The sequence below is a fragment of the Eublepharis macularius genome, chromosome 1 (assembly GCF_028583425.1).
Source record: "Eublepharis macularius isolate TG4126 chromosome 1, MPM_Emac_v1.0, whole genome shotgun sequence".
In the NCBI taxonomy this organism is placed as follows: domain Eukaryota; kingdom Metazoa; phylum Chordata; class Lepidosauria; order Squamata; family Eublepharidae; genus Eublepharis; species Eublepharis macularius.
The window spans coordinates 55,702,784-55,721,976 of NC_072790.1; the positions used below are offsets into that span (position 1 = coordinate 55,702,784).

Below are 19,193 nucleotides of genomic sequence, written 5' to 3' on the forward strand. Positions count from 1 at the left end.
TTGCAGCCTTTGTATCCTTTATTCATGTGGTTATCTGGTTGGGTCTTATATTCCCTTTCAATTGAAATGGAGTACATAATTAGATCTCTTTTCCACCTTTGCCCCCAAATGAATAAAGCCTGCATGCTTTGCCAATAGACAGTGCAATCCTAAGAGGCATTACAAGCTTCTAAGCACAGTGATTTCAATAGACTCAGAAAGGTGTAACCCTGTTTAGGACTGCATTGTTAAAGAGCTATCCTAGCTACAGATTCCTTGCTGGGCATCATTCAAAGTGCTGGTATTGTATAATGTTGCCAGTTGGCATCTGGGGGGCAGGGACATGAGAGAACACCACCAGTGTGATGGTGTTATGTTAATTCTCTGGAAAACCTGGAAGTGATGTCATGCCTTTCTAGGAACTGACATAAATTTTTCCCAGAAGTAGGTAATGCCATGAGGCCGATGGCAATTTTTAAAGTTTATTTTTGTCCCGTTTGCCATCAGAGCAGCAGTAGGCAGCAGTGATTGCCCATAGGAGGTCTCTCATGATAGCAGGAGATCTGGCAACCTTAATTTATCAGGTAACTGAATACAATTTAAGTTCCAAACTAGGTTTATTGTATATCTTAAACAAACAGAACAACTGCTGCATCACTAAACAGAATAGGTCCAGGTCAAATCTCCCCCTTTTGCTTCTTGTTTCCTGTCCTACCAGAATACATTTCCCTATAGGGGCTCTCTCAACTCAGTTGTTTACAGTCACTACTATTGTATAGCTGATCATTACTTATAAAGCCATAAGTGATTTAGGACTAGGGTATTGGAAGCCTCACCTATTCCTGTACAAGCATGCCCAGCAGGCAAGATCTGCTTCTGATGCCCTGATCTGCATGTTGTCACCTATGGAGGTAAGATGAATGAGCATCAAAGACATGCCCTTTTTAGTTGTCACTCTTTGGCTCTGGAAGTCCCTCCCTACACTGATTTACCCAGTGCTAACCTTGCTGTACTTTAGGTACCAGTAAACATGTTCTCTGAGAGTTTTTGTTGATTTTTTTTTGTTCTCCCTCTTCCCACTCATACAGTGTTATCTTACTCCAGTCTAAGCCAATTGAAATCAGTGAGCTTAGACTGGAGTAACTTTGCTTAGGATTGCTCTGTTATTAGTGTAGCCCTAATTTACACCAACTTGAATACTGTAACAAGATTATTTGATGCACCTTGCTTATATATTTTTCCTAGTCCTGCTATTTAACCATTGATTTATTTGATCTTTGGAAGCAACCTCTGAAATATCAAAATATAAATGCTTTAATTAGTTAATCAGCTCTTACATTTCCTGTCGTTCTCCTTCCTCTTTCTCTTCTTTCATCCCACTCTCTCCTTTGCCTAATTTGTTCAAGGTAGGAATCTGTAAGTTTGTTGAGGCAGGGACTTTATTTCCTTGGTTGTTAGCCTGTAAGGTGTTGTGTACTTAAACGACAAAATAAATCCTAATTCCTGACATAACTTCCTTTAAAATCAGAATCTGTATGGTATCGTTATCTATCTTTGATCAACTTTTCTTCTGGACACCCATTTGAAGAGAGAGAACCTGGAGTGATTCACTCTGTATTAATGCACTGAACAGGGTAGAAAGCAGAAAAGCTGCCACCTTATACCCAGTGACTTGGGACTTTGCATTCTGAATAGTCTATGGCTGACTGCCTCTGCAGTTTTAGCCCACATCATTCAGTATGGCTCGTGATAAAGCAGCAATAACGAACCTTAAGGGACTGGTGGAGCAGCATAATGAAGTCCCTTTGCCTCATTTATTTATTTTTTATGAGTTGAAGGGCTCAGCCAACAGCTGAATGTGCAAATGAGCATTTCCTTCAGCTGTCTTTTAAGCAACATCAAATATGTGCTGGGAAGATGATGATCTTCCCCTACGCACTTGCTATGACTAACATTTTACTCTAGTGCTAATGAAGAATCTTCACATGAGGCCGTTCCTTTGCACTCTGCATGCCAGAGGAAAAGCTTAGCCTGCACATGGCAACATCTCTCGAACTAGGTGGATTCATGTAGAATGCTATTTATATTACAAATCTGAGAAGTATAATATGATGGAATCTGCTTGTAGAAAATCCTTGACCATGCAAAAGAAGAAAAGGTGCTAATTGGCCAAATAGTATTGGCTTGTCTGATTATTCCCTTATTTACCTCTCCCAGCATAATGCAGGAGTGGTACCCCCTTTTCTCACTCATTATACCCCAGGCAGAGCTCTTTGTACATGAGTTCAGTTTTCTTCAGCCTAAGTGGGTATGGTCTAGTGTGGGGTACTGGGGGATGTGGCAAAACGGTGCTCCCCATCTTCTACTTCAGTCCCCCCAAGACAGACAGTAACAGTATGGAAAGCAGGATAATTTCACCCATGCTTCAGCTGCAAAGCTACTTGAGTGGCCTTGGACAAGTCATAATAATCTCAGCCTCACCGGCCTCACAGGATTTTTGAAAGGCTAAAGTGCTACTCTGGGCGGCGTGGAGGAAAGTTGAGATACAACTGTAATAAATACATAGCTGGGGTGGCTTCTTTTGTAGGATCAGGTCTTGTGTTCTGGAATTACAACTAATCTCCAGAGTACATAGATCAGGTCCCCTGGAGAAAAGGGCAAGCTTCAGAGGGTGGACTTTAGGGAGGGAAGGGAGCTTACCCAGTACATGAAGCCACCATCCCCAGGCATTGCTCCCAAATCGCTAGGAATTTCTCAAGCTGGAGTTGGTGGTAACCTTACTTGTCTGACCTGTTTTGATCAAACAGCTGTCTTATCTTTTAGTTATATCAGGCTTTAAACGGTAAACATTCAGTTTACCCTACAAAGGAAATAATTAGGGGCATGTTCAAACGGTAGCTTACTGATTGCATTGGCTAGATCAAAATTTTAGTTCTGCTTGTATCTCCTTTCTTTAGTACTTTGTTTGGCAGCTCTGGTGGCAATGGCAGTGAACAGGACATCTCTCCCTTCCTCTGTGATGCTTTGAACACAATCACAGCATCAGCTCTGAAATGAGGGGAGAATCTGTGAATATATTTTTCCAGGGTGCCTAACTTACTTATTGTTGAAGTCAAGGCCCCTGGAAACTGTGTGTCCCTGAGGAGAAGGAAAAAGAGATCTCCTCAGAACTTCCAGGCAAATAGGATGGAGTCATTCTTTTTCACCTTCAAGTACAATCTGAGCCTGAAAAGAACTCTCTATCCATTATGTGGGCATAATGTAAGCCACCCAAATTCATAAACTGAATCCTGAAATTACAAACTGGGCAGCATCAGTGGGTTTCTCCCAATATAGCTGGATGGATGTGGGTTACTGCAACATTTTCTAGCGCTGATAATTCTTAACATAAGAAGAGGCAGGCTGGATCAGACCAACAGTGCAATCCTAAACAGAGTTACTCCAGTCTAAGGCTTAGACTCGAGTAACTCTGTTTAGGATTGCACTCAAAGAGTCTATCTAGTACACTAAACTGCCTCCAATAATGGCCTCTGGGGAGCCCTCCTTGTTGTATATCTTCAGTATCTGGTATTATTCAGTGGTGACTATAAAGGCTTTCTGTTTTATCCAGCCTGTCTATTATAGTCACTTTCTAAGGCCTTCACTTTTTGCCTCTGCCTTTATGTTGATCAAAGACAGGGCATTCTCCATGTTAGCACTTTGCCTTTATAATGTTCTCTGCCTTGAAACTCAATTGCCACCTACTTTACTGTTTTTTGAGTGCCAGGCCAAAACGTTTCTTTTTACGCAGGCATTTAGTTGAGGGATTCCATGGTTTTAGTTGAGGGGATTCCATGGCTTTAACCAGTTTTATGGTCTGCTTCTAGCCTGAAGACTGTTTTATGGCTGATATATGTTGTGGAATGTTGTTTTTACGGTTTTGATATATTACTGAAAATTTTTATGCTGCTCTTTGTATGAGCCACCTCAAGCTTGTCTCTGGAGAGGAAGCATATACATTTGCTAAATAAATAAATACCACTGTGAAGTAATTCTAGAATGGAATATTTGATTTGGTAAAACCAATCTACCTGACAAAAGAATTTCACTGCATGTTTCTCCGAGGGCTCAGTTAAAGATGCTCCATTTAAAATTAGAGGCAGTATGTTCACAGGATGTTTCATACTTAATTATTGGGAGAAAATATTCCCAGCTATTTAATTATATTTATCACCAAGGCTATTTTAAATAAAATATAATTATAATGCTGACTTTTTCAAATTAATTACTGCAGAGGCCATCAAATACCTACCAGCTATTAAAATCAGTCTCTGAATAGTAATTATCACACTCAAGAGGGTTCTTCTGCTTTGAGAAAAAAAATCCCTTGTTCTGAGAGAGATTTCTTATTTTTAAAACTTGGTGAAGATGAAAGAAACTGACATAAGGAAATTAAGGCAGAAAATACAACATGAGTTGTTCCCATACTCACACTGTTCCCACATCACTTTCTTCTCCTTTCCCCCTATCTGGGGCTTTTTACCACCGTGCAGCCAAATCACACATTACAGAAGCCATGGGTCCAACCCATGGCCACTACTGCCATTTTAGAGGAGAGTTTTTAAAATTGCCACAATCCTGATCGGCCTTGCATCACAGGGACACCCTGTAATCTTGCCCCCCATACCTCTCCAAGTGCTGAAATAGAGGGGGGGGGGGGGCTGTTTTGGAACTTGAAAATGTGTGGGGAAGGGGATGAGATCACAAGGTGCTGCTGCAATGCATGCCCGATCAGGATGGGGCTCTTGCAGCAATATTTAAAGAACTAAATTCTCCTCTAAAATGGCATTGACAGACACATGTTGGGCACATGGACACTGAAACATGTTGCTTGGCTCTTAGATGTATCCCATGTTTTTGTGGATACCCCTGCTACCTGTTTCCAGAAAAAGCAATTCTAAATCTTCACTTCTTTGGAAAAGATTGTCACAGACCAGAGTACAAACTTGTCCTTTTCAGGCAAAGAGATTGAAGACTGATTAGGAAGAGGCTGATCAGCTAACACCACCACAGAGGGAGGCAGTCAAGAGACACCTCTAGGAAACTCCTTTCATATGCTAGAGGTGTCCCAGAAAGGTGAGTCAACCTTCTCACTCTGGGATACAGCCCTACCTTCTTACTCAGATGTCAGCCTTGAACCCTGCAACACAGAGCCCAATGCAGCCCCTGAGATCTCTCCTCAACTAAGTCTCTCAAGAGAGTACACTCTGGCTTAACCAGACATGACACCTTTTACAAATACTAGTGTGCACCTGGAAGAGCATGGATTGCATCTCCACCTCCTTGCAAGTATTAAATACTCCTTGGGAGTATTTAAGGCCACAGTTCACTCTCAGTCTTTGCTGAAACAACTTCTGTGCTATAGTGCTCGAGGCTTGCACCTTAGTCTTGAAGAGAACGAACAAAATGTTAATTTATTCCCTTCCAATGAGTGGCCCACAACACAGGTGAGGCAAATCAATCAGATTGTTTGATGATATAGTATTGTTGGTTCAACTTTCAACCTCAAACATAACTAGACTACCCAACAGGCAGACTAAGCATGTGCAGTAAGTTTTCCAGTTGCCCACCAGTGGCAGGCAATCTTCCAGTGGTTTGCTCCATTACCCACTGATCACTAGTGATTAGTAGGAGGTAGTCAACTGGCAGGCAACCTGGGTGAGTGTGCAGCAGGAGCGTTTCTAATGGAGCGTGACGATGTCACTTCCTCAAGTGATATCATCGCATCTATGGCGGGTATGTTCTTGCCCTTTGCAGGGGCCAATTTTGGCCCCTAACTGGCTGAATTGAACCCATGAAAAGTGCAGGAGCATGCCTGCTGCCATTGCGATGACATCACTTCCAGAAGTGCTTTGCACATGCACGGAGATCGTTCTCCTAGTAATTACTGGGTCCCCTCCCTGCTGCCAGGAGGGTATAAGGACCTGGCAACCTTAATTGGCAGGGGCACCAGAGAGAGATATTTTTTTTAAAAAAATAAGTTGATATTTCGAGGGGGGTATTGAAGTAGTCATCATGGGCACTTAGAACTTTGTTGGACTTGGTGATGGATAGGAGGTTTGTCCTGTTCCTGAAAGGTAGAATGGCCACCCAGCTGTTTCACCTCTGAGCCTATGGGAGTGCTGCTCCAGTATCCCATCACCTTTTAGAGGGGAGTTGGAATATTGGAGGGATCTTCAGCAGCAGTTCAGTAGGTATCTGCCTCAGCAAGAGAGCAGGCAGTATGAAGGCTGGGTCTGCCTGGAATTGTGGCAGAGTGGTTTACCTCTAGTTCTGGGAGAGGACAGAGTCATGGGGTCTGTCTCTGGTGATAAGCAGCCCTCATACCCTTTAGTTTGAATATTGGGAAAGGGTAGGCTGGTGTGGGGAGAATCTTCTGTGTGTGCGAAAGGTTCTAACCTGGTGGCTAGTCAGTGAAAGCTGTTTATACTTGAAAGCATTATAGAGATTTGGAATCACAATCTGAAGCCATAACTAGCCTCAGCCAGGTTTCTCCTTTGAATGTTGGGAGACTTGGGCTGCTGATCTGCTCTTTAGAAACAATCTGTACATAAATGGTCAGTCACAGCTCTTTCAGAGCTCTCTTAGCCCCACCCACCTCACAGAGTGATTGTTCTGGGGATAATTATAACATACTTTGTAAACCGCTCTGAGTGGGCATTAAGTTGTCCTAAAGGGTGGTATACAATCAAATGTTATTATTATTATATTATTTTGTGTTTCATGCAGAGAAAAGGAGGGCAATTGAGTCTGCCCGCTGTGCTACATTGCATTTGGTTCAGCAGGGTGCAGGGATGTGAAACACTTGGTTTTCAAGTAGTCAACAAGGGCTGTGGGGGAAATAGAATGTGAAGAAGATCTACCTCCTCAAACTCCTTGTGGTTGTTGGGGAGTAACCTCAAGCACCTAATATTTGATAATGATTTTTTAAATAATGTAACTGCAACTGATGAATACCATAGCATGATGGGCACAGAACAGGGAAAATTGTGCCAACATAGCCACTACAGCAGTCTGCATAAAGACTGTCAGGCTTTGAAAGGTCTTATAAAACCTTTTTGTTACCTTTTGTTCAAATTTTAATCAGTTGGCCTCAGTTCTTTCCTCAGCTTTGCTGTCCCTTGCCTCCCTCTTGATGTACAATATACTGTCCCAATGGTGCCATCTTTAACAGTCCTATTGATAGGACTGGATGCCCATCCTTTGGCCCAGGTTATTGCTATCCCAACCCCTATTTTTAGATGTGGCTACTTGTCTTTTCTGAAAGGGATAAAAGAGCACCCCCCCCCCAAATATTTGTAAGAAAAACAAATTCTCCCTGATGTTCTGTCTGGACATGTGGTGGCACAGTTTGAGATCCCTCTTGAGAAGACTGAACTACCCGTTGAGCTACATTTTGCTTTGGTGCAGCGGGGAGTGGATACAAGCTGGAGCACCAATAGCAGCAGCGCTTGACATTTCATTCTCATCACCTAGCCAATTTGTATGAAGGCCAGATTGTGTTTTGTAGTTTTAAAGGGAGAAGTTCATTGACTTTCAGAAGAAATTTCTCTTATTCTTTGGGAATATTTTATTCATTCAGTGTGCCATTCTTTTAAAAATACCTCTTCTGGTTGCCATGATGTGTTTTCTGATTTACTTTGAAAGAAGTAAGAAGAAAAGTTGTTGCATTTGACATTTGAATGGTAGGAGACCAAGCTCATCAGCCTTCCACTGGCCCTTTTGAATATGGGTATCCGTTCTCTTGGTTTTCTTTGTTTACTTCATTTGTAGCTCACCTTTCTCACTGAAATTCATAGTGGATTTATCTTGCCATATACAAAAGGCAGCTGACATGAAACCACATCCGACTTCTTGCAGGAGGCAGCTCTGATACACATGTGAAACCCATCCATGTTCAAGAGCTGCTCCAATTGTTTCAACAGAGGCTTTGGGTTGGATGTTTCTGTGGATTACCACCAGCAGAACATGATTTTCTTACTTCCTCCCTCACGCTGGAGTCAGAAATGGAAGAAGAATTTTGAGGGGCATTTCAGACTGAGAGCGGAACCACAAGTGACAAAAGGCATAGGTTGGACACTTGTCAGCTTCCTTCAAGTTTTGATGGGAGATGTAGGCAGCTTGGCGGAATGTTGGACAAGTGACAGTTGAAAAGTCCATTGGACAGCAGACAGAGACCCAAGCTGCAAGACTAGGATGCCTACATTTCCCATCAAAACTTGAGGGAAGCTGACAAGTGTCCAATCTGTGCCTTTTGTCACTTGTAGTTCCTCTCTGAAGCAAGATGGGAGAGGCAAGAAAGTCACACTCTGTAGGTGGAAATCTTTCCACTGCTCCACTGCATCAAAGTCATCATCTTGTACCTCCATCAGAATGAATGGAGCCATCCTCATGCATGGAAGCTTGTATAAGCAGTTGTTCCCTATACATACTGGAAAAATATCTTATAATCTTAATTGATGGAACAATTAACTTTGAACTCTTGCAAATGATGTACATTTACATGCCATTGTAAGCAGAATTACTCCCTTCAGAGTCCCTTGAAGTCTGATTAGGGTAACTCTGATTAGAGTGACACTTCCAATCATACATAATAACATCTAAAACCTGATATTCTCTCTCCAGGTGTGTTCTTCTGACATCGTATATGCCTTCTGACATGGTATATTGTGTAAAATTCCTTCCAATTGCTTTAATTGCCTGAAGACTGGAGATGGGCAAATGTTTTCCCCATCTTCAAGAATGAGAAAGGGAGAATGAAGGCAATGTCAGACTAATCATTAGGAGTATGCAATCCAGATCTGGGATTCAGGAAGAAAGCCAGATTTTTTGCTGATCTGGCTAAATCTGGATTTCCTGAATCTAATAAAACAATCCAGCATCTGATCTGGGAACCCAGATTCCGATCCTTGGATAAATCCAGGTAAATCCAGGAAATGTGGCTTCATCCTCTGGCTGACTCCTTCCTGGGCTTTTCCCTCTTTTTTTCCAAGAAGGGAAAGGGAGGTGGAAGGAGGGAGGAGGGAGAGGGAGTAAAACAGGGAGTGAGTGAGTGAGTAGCCAATCCGTGCAGGAGCTCTCCTTGTCTGCCTGGTTTCTATGAGTGACACTGGTTCAGTCAGGCTAAGTTGTCACAGTGTCCCTTGCTTCAGTTTGGTTTGGGTGGAATTCTAGGTTTTTAAATAATTATCTGGTTTGATGATGGAATAAATGGAACTCTCATTACATTTGCAGGTGACACTAAATTGGGAGGGGCAGCTAATACAGTAGACAGTATGAGCATGATTCAGGATGATCTTGACAAGCTGGAAAACGTAAATCTAACAAAATGGAATTTCTACAGAGATAAATGTAAAGTTCTGCATTTAGGTAGAAAAAAATCAAATATATAATTATAGGATGGGAAAGACTTGTCTTCACTGTAGTACATGGGGAAAGGATCTTGGATCTTATTAGACTGTCCACTGAACATGAATCAACAGTGTAATGCAATAGTTAAAAAGGCAAATGTATTTTTGGACTGCATCAATGAAAGAATAGTGTCCAGATTACATGAAGTGACTTTACTCTGCTTTGGTGTAGGCATGTGTGCAAAGATGAAACAGAAGTGTGCACCAGCACTGGAAACTCAATGCACAAAACACAAAGTAAGTGCTACATGGATATCCCCACGTGTGTAACCAGCTCCAGTAAGAAAAATCTCAGTACTTCTAGGACAAGGAGGCAAACGTTATTCAATCTTCATGCATCTTAATAACAACATTTGACTTGTACCTGTATTGGAAAGCATGGACTTTGGTTCCCACATGTCTTCTGACAATCACCTTCTCCCAGCACAGAAGGTTGATTTGTACTCTGAGGTGTAAAGGCAAGGTCATGATCTATGTATTGCCCCCATACAATGAAAATATCGGAATGTAGCTCATCTTCTGTAACAGCCTCATTAGATGTCTCGATAATTTTTCTTGTTACTTCACGCACCTGGAGAAAAAAAGAATTAATTTAGTTGCTGTGATACATACTGTTTACGTTTCATAAATGCTAAAATAGCTTAAGTGAGCAAAAATAGTAATGAAACGTATTGCTTTTGGCAGAATGTCTAATGTTGTAAAGCTGTTCTATAAGGATTTGGCTTTTTCAGTTTGCTTATTTATTTTTAATGTTTTGACTGGCCGGTATGTTTGCTCTGAAATGGGGAGGGGGGGCTGATATGTCAGTATCTCAGAGATGGTCAAATATATACTGACATATTTTCTATGCAGTTGTAAAATAAGAAACTTATTTTAATTACCTTGAGGCAGAAACAAATGACTGTCCTATGAAATGGTCACTTTAAAAGTCAGATATTACATTTTGAATCGTGTAGAATGACAACTGATACTTGAGCCAGCATTTTGGACTAGAATTTTTATGACCCAGGTTCAAATCCCCCAAAGCTGGCTAGATGGCCTTGGACCAGTCACTCGCAGCTTTCCTCTAGAGTTGGTGTCGTAGAGATAGAATAGAACAGGGGAGAACAACGCTTAACTTACAGTATGATCAAATTATTAGTCAAGAAGCTAGAAGTACCACTTTTTAACAGACCACCACAGTAGGTGGTTATCAGTTTGTACTCGTTGTATCTTTTAAAGTCTACACACCATCTTTTGAACTGTCTACAAGTGTTTTGTAATATTTGGGTCTACTTTTGTTGGCTTAATGTTTGGTTCAAAATGAAGTCCTGCAAGTATCCATTCCTGAATATTTCCAGAGGGGAAAGAATCAAAATCCTATCTATGTGATTTTATAAGATATAGAAATGAATGAGACAGAGAATGGGCTAAGGGTCGTGTCTCCTGCCACATATGTGATAACAGTGATACTAGATAGCATAAAAATAGCTGCCAAATGATGCTGAGCCCTTCTAAATTTTCAGCCATTAAGCTTTGTGGCAAATGATGTATTTCCTAGTCTATCAATCACAATAACTGCACCATTACATTTACAGTCCAGGTAGGTTCTGACCAGTTGAAAATCAAGTCTGCTTCACATCACTCTCCCTCTTTCTATGCAATGTCATCTCTGTCATTATTAACAGGACAAGTAGAAGGGAGAATGCATATTTATCTCCACCAACATCTTACAAAAGGATAGCTAATCCAACATCCTCAAGTATTTTGAGAAAGATGCTTAGCTTTCAGAGCTAATGAGAAAGAATATCAGATAACAAAATAAGAATCAAATAGTCATACTTAAGGGCAAATCAAAATGTAGTGGGTAGCTGTTAGCACAAGGAACCTGTAGGATAATGTTCTTCATATTTTCTAGATCCAGAATCCTCTGTTCATAGGAGCTGCTAAGCAGCAAGCAGTGAAAGGAAGCCATGTTGGGGGGAGGGGCAGATTTATGGCCTTACATGTGTCAAGTTCAGGACTCTGGCCAGAAGACCAAAGAATCAGGGCAGGAAAACCAAGCCAAGCTCCAGGAGTACTGTGCTAAGGAACCAGCCATGGAGAAGTCCTCTCCAAGCAATGAGTGATCTTTGTTGCCATGTTGCATACTTGCATGCAAAGACAGACAGACATCTTAGCTTTCTATGCTTGTGTAGCTAGCAAAAAGGCCTTCCAAAAGGCAGCAAAAATGGTTGCTTTATAAGGACTTGCAACCTAGCAATTGTGGCTTTGTAATCTTGATCCATGGGATGGAGACCACTGCTACAGTGGAAAAGAAGGATCTGAGAAACTGTACATGTTGTCAATTTCTTGAGAAGTTGGAAGAATGATTGCCTTGATGTAATATAGGTTGTTAGCAGTAGTTTCAAATGACAGAATCTGAATTCTGTGACACTCGTACAGTAGAATTTCATTTCCACAAACCTATAGACTGCTATTATAGCATAAAACGGCTTCATTTCACACTAGATGCGTGCTTCAAGTTCAGAGTAGTAAAAGTTTAGTCTTAAATGGTTTCTAATTAATGATGGTTCTAATATTTTATATTAGAATGTATAACATTACCAGTTTTCAGTTTGATTTTATATAAATTATGCTATTTAAGAGGAAGAACTAATTTTAGTAATTTAAAAATACTAGATTTTGAGAAAACTAAGACTAACCAAACAAAGCAGCAGATATTTCTGAGCTTCCTTCTTTCCAAATCACCTCAGGCAATGAGGGGATTGTCTTCCCCCACCCCATATAAGCTACAATTGATCAGTGAAAGTCCTCTGCCAGGGAGCATCCAGTTTATTTGGGTCCTCCTGACTGCACAGTAAGGAATGCACTGTCTGCTTCAGAATTCTATCTTGCTCATTTTTGTCAACTCCTTCTTCCAAGGTGGTAGCATACATTGCCCCCCCTCCCGTCATAGTAACTCTATATGTTAGGCTAGGCTGAGAGATAGATTGGTAGATCCAACCATCCTCCAAAGAACTTTCCTCCAGCCTAAGAAGACGAAATAATATTCATAGATGAGTTGAGATTTAATCCTGGGTCTTCTCACTCTGACCACTACACTAGACCTAGATTTTCATTCTCTCCATGTCTCCTGCCTCCAAATGAAGCTTACAACCCATTTTCAGAACCATTGGACTAGTACAGATACGTAAATCATTTGAAATGCTCTAACCGATGGCAGTGGAAATCCATTATGTAAGAAACTTGAATTCCATCCTTTGGGTTGACTTAATCCATCTTCATAAGCTGGAGGAAGCCATCTAGCCAGAGCTGTATTGGAAGCTCCCCATCTAGGATGTTCTCTTGCAAATGATTTTGGAAAAAAAAGCAATTAACTTAAAGTAATAATTACAAAAGAGAAATGGGCAACTATCTACAGACTTAAATCAACATATTCATTTGATAATAGATTTATGAGAAATAAGGACATGGAAGTCTTATAGTACTTCTGAATATATCAGAACCATATGAATGCAATCAAGAAAGGAACCTATGTAAAATTAAGACTTCAAAGGAAGAAACCAAGTTCTTCCTTTCCTTATTCTCATCTGAAGACGACTGAGGAATTTTCAGTTAAATTTTCAGGTAAAAGAACTCCTTTACACACCTGACCTGCCTGAAGTTAGCCAGAACAAGCTCACCCCACTGCTTTGACAAAGCTTTCCTCAGAGAGGAGAAGGCAACAGATTGATCAAACTGATAATTCCTCTTGACAGGGGGACAACAGCTGGACTTACTGAGGGAACTACTTTTGTTCTAGTGGTAGTAGCTCTGTGTGCATGGTTGGAGGATTCTCTTGGGAGTCTGTATGCATATGCACTTTTCACTGAGTGGAAAGAGAAGGGAGAAAGATCTGGAGAGTGGGTTAATGAACTTCTGGCATGGCAATTCCTGAATGTAAGATTATTGGAAGCCCAATCTAATCACCCCCAACTTTCTAAAAGAAGACAGGAATTAAGTACAACAGTAATGAATAATAATAGCCATGCCAAATATTACTGGAAATAATAAAACTTATGGCAGTCTCTTATATACATCTGTCTCTCAGCTCTTGACAGGTGTAAATGTTCAGTGGGAAAGTGGATTTCCTTGGTGTGGGACAAACACTTGCATTTCTGTGGGGACACTAAACAGAGAACAGTTACTTTTAGTAATACTTCATTGATCATCAGAATACCAAAGGGCTCTATTTGAAAAGCAATGTGGGACAATAATATACTTAATTAACAGCAATAATTCACGCTTGAAGGTTGACATATGCCTTAATAAAGCATTCAAATTAGTTACAGTTGATTCATCTCTACTGAAATAGCATACCACACATAGTGCTATTTCATTCAATTAAAAGTAATGATATGTTAATTTAACAGTTTAACCAGTGATTTTCCTCATGATTGCTTTAATATTTTAAAAGATCACTGGAACTTGGGCATAAGACACCTTCCACTGGATTTTTAAAGGAAATTTGCTATGGACAAAGAAAGTGCACCATATCTGATGCTCATATGGAGCTCTGATTCAGAAGCTCTAATGCTCATATGGAGCCTCCCCAACAACAACAACAACAACAACAACAACAACAACAACAACAACAACAACAACAACAACAACAACAACAACAACAACAACAACAACAACAGTGCTTATATACCACTCTTCTAGACAGATTAGTGTCTCACCCAGAGCGGTGAACAAGTTAGTGTTATTACTATCCCCACAATACAGCTGGGGAGCTGGGGCTGAGAGGAGTGGCTGGCCCATGTCCACCTACTGAGCTCAGGGCAGTAGTGGGATTCAAATCAGTAGAGTACTGATTTGTAGTCGAACCACTTTGCCTTTAATTTTAATGGGATAGACAAAACTTTCATCACCTTTGTACATATTAAACAGAGATCTTATTTGAAACAAATGGACAATTCACATGTGCAAGAGTCCATATTCGTGTAGGATTGCACAGCAGTCTCTCAATTGGGATGTATGCCAGAAAGATACCTTTGTGGATAAATTGTGGTGGTTCATAGTTTTAATGAAAAAACATTTGTGTGCTTAAGTTACTTATATATTAAGTTACCAAGTTACCAAATTCTGTAAGATTCTTATTGGGATCTCTCAAACTTAGATCAAAGTTTAAAAGAAATTTCACACTGAACAGATGTACAGAAAGACAGGTTTTGAGCCAAATTCAGCCCTATAGTTTGAACAAAGCCAAATATTTCTCCTTGATACCAAATAACTGCTACAATTCTAGATTCACTTTCTTAATGTGAACATGTACATCATCCAAGTCAGCTCAAGTTTCAATGAAAAGCAAAGACGAAGTGAAGAAATAAAGACCAGGGGGTAGAATTCTGAGCAAAATTCCCATTTGTATTAGAGCTCTTGCCCAAGCAGAAATGACACCCCAACCCCCGCAACCAACCAAACCCACAGTAGCTAATTGTACTAAGTCACATTTATTCTATCACCACTTGCATTTCCACTTGTGCATGATCTCATGCAACTAATTTCTAGGCATTAACATATAAGGAGGAAAGTGCTAGGTATTGCTCAAGATCTCATGCAAGTGGGACTGTGCTAAGTTCCATTTCTGTTTCTGCTGGTCCTTTGCATTCAAGCCAAAGGGAAGACATCAAATCACTCAGTTGAAAGGTGGGACGTCAGTTCTAGAATCAGGAATTTCCCACTCAAAGTGAAGGAATTGGTAGTATTGTATTTATAAGACATACCTGTTGTTGCAAACACCGGTGATATGTCTATATTTACTGGTCACACAATTTTGGGGGCATTTTGGGGGCAGAATATATGGTAGGCATCCAGATACACTGGCTATCTTCAGCACATCAGGGGATAGCAGATCTGGAAATTAAATATACACATTCAATATTACCAATATTTTCTTAACAATTACCAGTACTGAATAACATCAAAGGGACTGTAACATGGTATGGGTTGGTTGTTGGGGGTTTTCCGGGCTGTATTGCCGTGGTCTTGGCATTGTAGTTCCTGACGTTTCGCCAGCAGCTGTGGCTGGCATCTTCAGAGGTGTAGCACCAAAAGACAGAGATCTCTCAGTGTCACAGTGTGGAAAAGATGTAGGTCATTTGTATCTACTCAGGAGGGGTGGGGTTGAGCTGAGTCATTCTGTAAGAGTTTCCCAGGGTGTGGAATGCTAATGGCGGGAGGCTTCACTGTATCCTGAGGAGGTTCTTTTGCATATGGATTGGTGCTTGATGTGCTAATCTTCTCTGCAGGGCTATTGTCGGGTGTGGAGTGTTTTGTTGGCCTGGTGTTTTTCAGAACTGGAGCCCATGCTCTGTTCATTCTTAAGGTTTCTTCTTTCCTGTTGAATACAGCCCGGAAAACCCCCAACAACCATCGTTCTCCGGCCGTGAAAGCCTTTGACAATACATGGTATGGGTTGTTGGGTTTTTTTGCCTTACTCCAATGTTGTAGGAAGGGAATGAGTTCCTAGTTTCAACATGTTAAATTAAATTTGGATTTAAATGTACTGTATTAAAGATGGAAGTTCATATATCTCTCTCAGAAATATGGGTATTAATGTAATGGTTAACACAATACATGGTCAATACTGCTCTAGAATAAAAGATGTCATCTGAAGAAATAGCTGTGATATACCAGGTATACCTTTACAGAAAGAATCCTGATCCCCCCCCCCCCAAAAGCAGGCCTTGTTCTTCTATGTGATTAATAATTTTATTGTCAATAACAGTTTCTGCTAATTTACCCAGATGAGATGTTAGGCTAACTGGACTATTAAATGAGAACTAGTTTTACATTTGCTACTTACCAATACTTTGGTAGGCAGTCTGATTTTACTGACAAGTAAGGTATACTAGCTAGAAGATTAAGTTTCACATATGAGTTCTTCAGAACCCTTGGTATGTATCATCCATACATGGAGTCTTAGCAATGCATCTCTCAGCACAACCCCATCTGTGGATACTTAAATCCAGAGAATGAAGCCATAAACAGATAGAACAGATATTTCTACAAACCTGAAAAAAGCCCCAGGTTTGCAGAAAAAACTTGAATATGTTCTTTTAATGCTGGATTTTGTTTTTAACGCTGGATTTTAATTAATATCTTTTAGTGTTTTGCTTTTATTATTTTTGTTTTCTGAGCTAGCCTTGGGCAGGTTTATGGAGAGGTAGCACAAACATTTTCTAAATAAGTAATAAATAATAGAAGCAGCACCGAATCCTTTAAGAAATTAATGCCCTCTGAGATCTCAGCTGTGTTGTGAGTGTTGCTAGGCAACCAGAACAATATTGTTGCTAGGCAACCACAACAATATTGCCAGTCTTCAAACCTTTGTTTCTCTTAGTAAAAGGCAGAAGTGAGGAGGATGGGCCCTTTTCAGGGCTATCTTGTCATCCCAAGATCCCCTCAACTGCAGAGCAGTATCCTTGCCATGAGAGGATATTGACTTGTCACCTGAGGAATGTGTCACTTTTAGGGGGACATTTCCTTTCTCATCTAGAAATCTTTAATCTCCATGACTGCAGGGGAGCAGTCAGCAAGGGTGTGGGACAGTTCTTGCAGGTCTTGTATGCCTACTTCTCTGCCTCTCTCAGCAACGATAGCCTAAAGGTAACAGACCGGCTTAATGCATCAAGCACATACCCACAACTTCTGTCCACCAGGCAGATAATAATAAACATGCCATTCTTTGCAAAACTTTGCACAATACCCATCCCTGATGGCCTTCTAACTTCATGACTGTTTTTGTTGTTTAAATATGTGGCTGTAAAAAGCTGTGCACATGTTCCTGCACCCTAGAGAAGGCTGAATGCATTTTATAGGGGCTGTACACAGCCCTTCCAGTTTGTGTCCGTGGGGAGGAAAAGAAAAGAGAGATAAAGTGAGCCCTAAACCAATTCCCTTCTGCATGTTAAGTTACATTCAGGGGAATAAGGGTTTATGGGGCAATATGGCAGAAGAAAGAGGCAATTTGTCTGCTTCCCCACTCTCTCTGGCTTTTTATCAATGAGGTTCCCACGACTTCAACAATCAGTTGTTGGGAGGTTGTATGGTGCTGTTTGGGAAACTGCTGGGGACTCATCTACTTTCCCAGCACAAAGCTGAGAGCCAGTTTGGTGTAGTGGTTAAGAAGAGCGCCATGGAACTCTAATCTGGAGAGCTGGGTTTGATTCCCCACTCCTCCGCTTGAAGCCAGCTGGGTGACCTTGGGCTAGTCACAGCTCTTCCAGAGCAATCTCAGCCCCACCCACCTCACGGGGTGATTGTTGTGGGGATAATAATGACATACTTTGTAACCCGCTTTGAGTGGGCATTAAGCTGTCCTGAAGGGCGGTATATTATAAATTGAATGTTGTTGTTGTTGTTATTAATTCAACCTGCAGTGTATTCAGTTCAGTATTTTTAAAGAAAAATAATACATTTTAATGCATAAATGTTGTTATTGCTGCAATTACTATGAGTGTAACACTACTGGGAGGAGTTTTCCAGTCACAGAGCTGATGTAAGCATCACTTGTCAAAACTTTGCCGGCTGATATTAATTTATATTTACCGTCCACTTTTATTCTATGGACCACAAAATGACATAAAGTGGCAAAGTTCTAGTTAGTCTCCCAACCAGGCACTGCCTGCTCCCAAGCATATTTTCCACAACATTGGTACATTGTGCGCCTTCTGACCATGACTGGAGACTTATTTGAATGGATTGTGGAAATTCATACAGCCAACCTCAATTTGCTTTTTAAAATGCTTCAAACCACCCGTCGCTGCATACATCAAGAAACAGATAATACTGTGGATACTGAACATAGCAAACCAACAGTTAAAATATTTATGCGAGGAACTGAACACCATGATTGTATATGTGGACACAGATGCTGTTCAGAAAATCAGAATTTCTTCTTCTGAAGCACAAAATAAGAGTTTTCGAAGATCTTTTAAAACATGCAATTGTGACTTTGAAGTCTAGATATAAATTTAACTCCTACCTGCAGCAAACCCCCCACAATAACATAAAGTCAATAATGATTTAATCCAAGAGGCACAGCCTGCAAGCATCCACAGGGGATCTTTGTGAATATCTGCTTGTGTATTTACCACTTGGAAGCAGTGATCGTTTATGCTTCTGGTGAAGTTTTTCTTTTAAAACTTGTATCGACGCTTCCATTTTTTCAGCTGCTCGAGAGACAGCTTGAGTCTCTTGTTCTGGATGTTTGAAGAAAGCCAGAAACTGCGAAGGAGTCATTGTTCTGCTCTTTTGAAGATGTCTACAAAAGACATAGAAATATATGTGATTTTATATATTTAAAAGTTTTAATGCTGATATCTGTGTTAAGGATATGGATGGGGGAAAGTCAACATATGCAAACAAAATTATTTTCTCTCCCTTGACAAGTACAGAGCGTGCTTCTCTACCAGGATGGACCTGGTCCAATAACCTATATTTAGGATCCAGCTAGGTGATCCATTTCTGCATGGGCACGCACTGGTTTTAACGTTCTTCCTGCAGTCAGAGATCAGCTGAAGGGAATTGCTTCTTTTAAAAAAACAGAGTGCTCAAACAAGCTCAGAACAGCACCACAGGGGAGGAAAGGCTCCTACCCTCCCCCTAAAGCTGTTTTCTCTCATGAAAATAACGTGTGAGGCGAGTTAATTCACTGATTCAGCACATGGAGCAGCAAAATCAGCAAAATAATTCCCCCTTTGTGCTGTTTTCACACAGGAAAATAGCTTGGGGGAG

The 19,193-nt window shown here is 40.7% G+C and overlaps 1 protein-coding gene across 1 annotated transcript in view; it reads right to left on the reverse strand.

Annotated features, from left to right (window-relative positions):
• TPO (thyroid peroxidase) overlaps positions 1 to 19,193 on the reverse strand; it is a 121,625-nt gene that overhangs the window by 86,756 nt on the left and 15,676 nt on the right. The window contains exons 3-6 of the mRNA XM_054971173.1: positions 18,551 to 18,720; positions 15,179 to 15,308; positions 12,625 to 12,754; positions 9,793 to 9,999 (exon numbers count right to left, since the gene is read on the reverse strand). Coding sequence (XP_054827148.1) covers positions 9,793 to 9,999; positions 12,625 to 12,754; positions 15,179 to 15,308; positions 18,551 to 18,720 — 637 coding nt within the window. The remainder of the gene's footprint in view (positions 1 to 9,792; positions 10,000 to 12,624; positions 12,755 to 15,178; positions 15,309 to 18,550; positions 18,721 to 19,193) is intronic.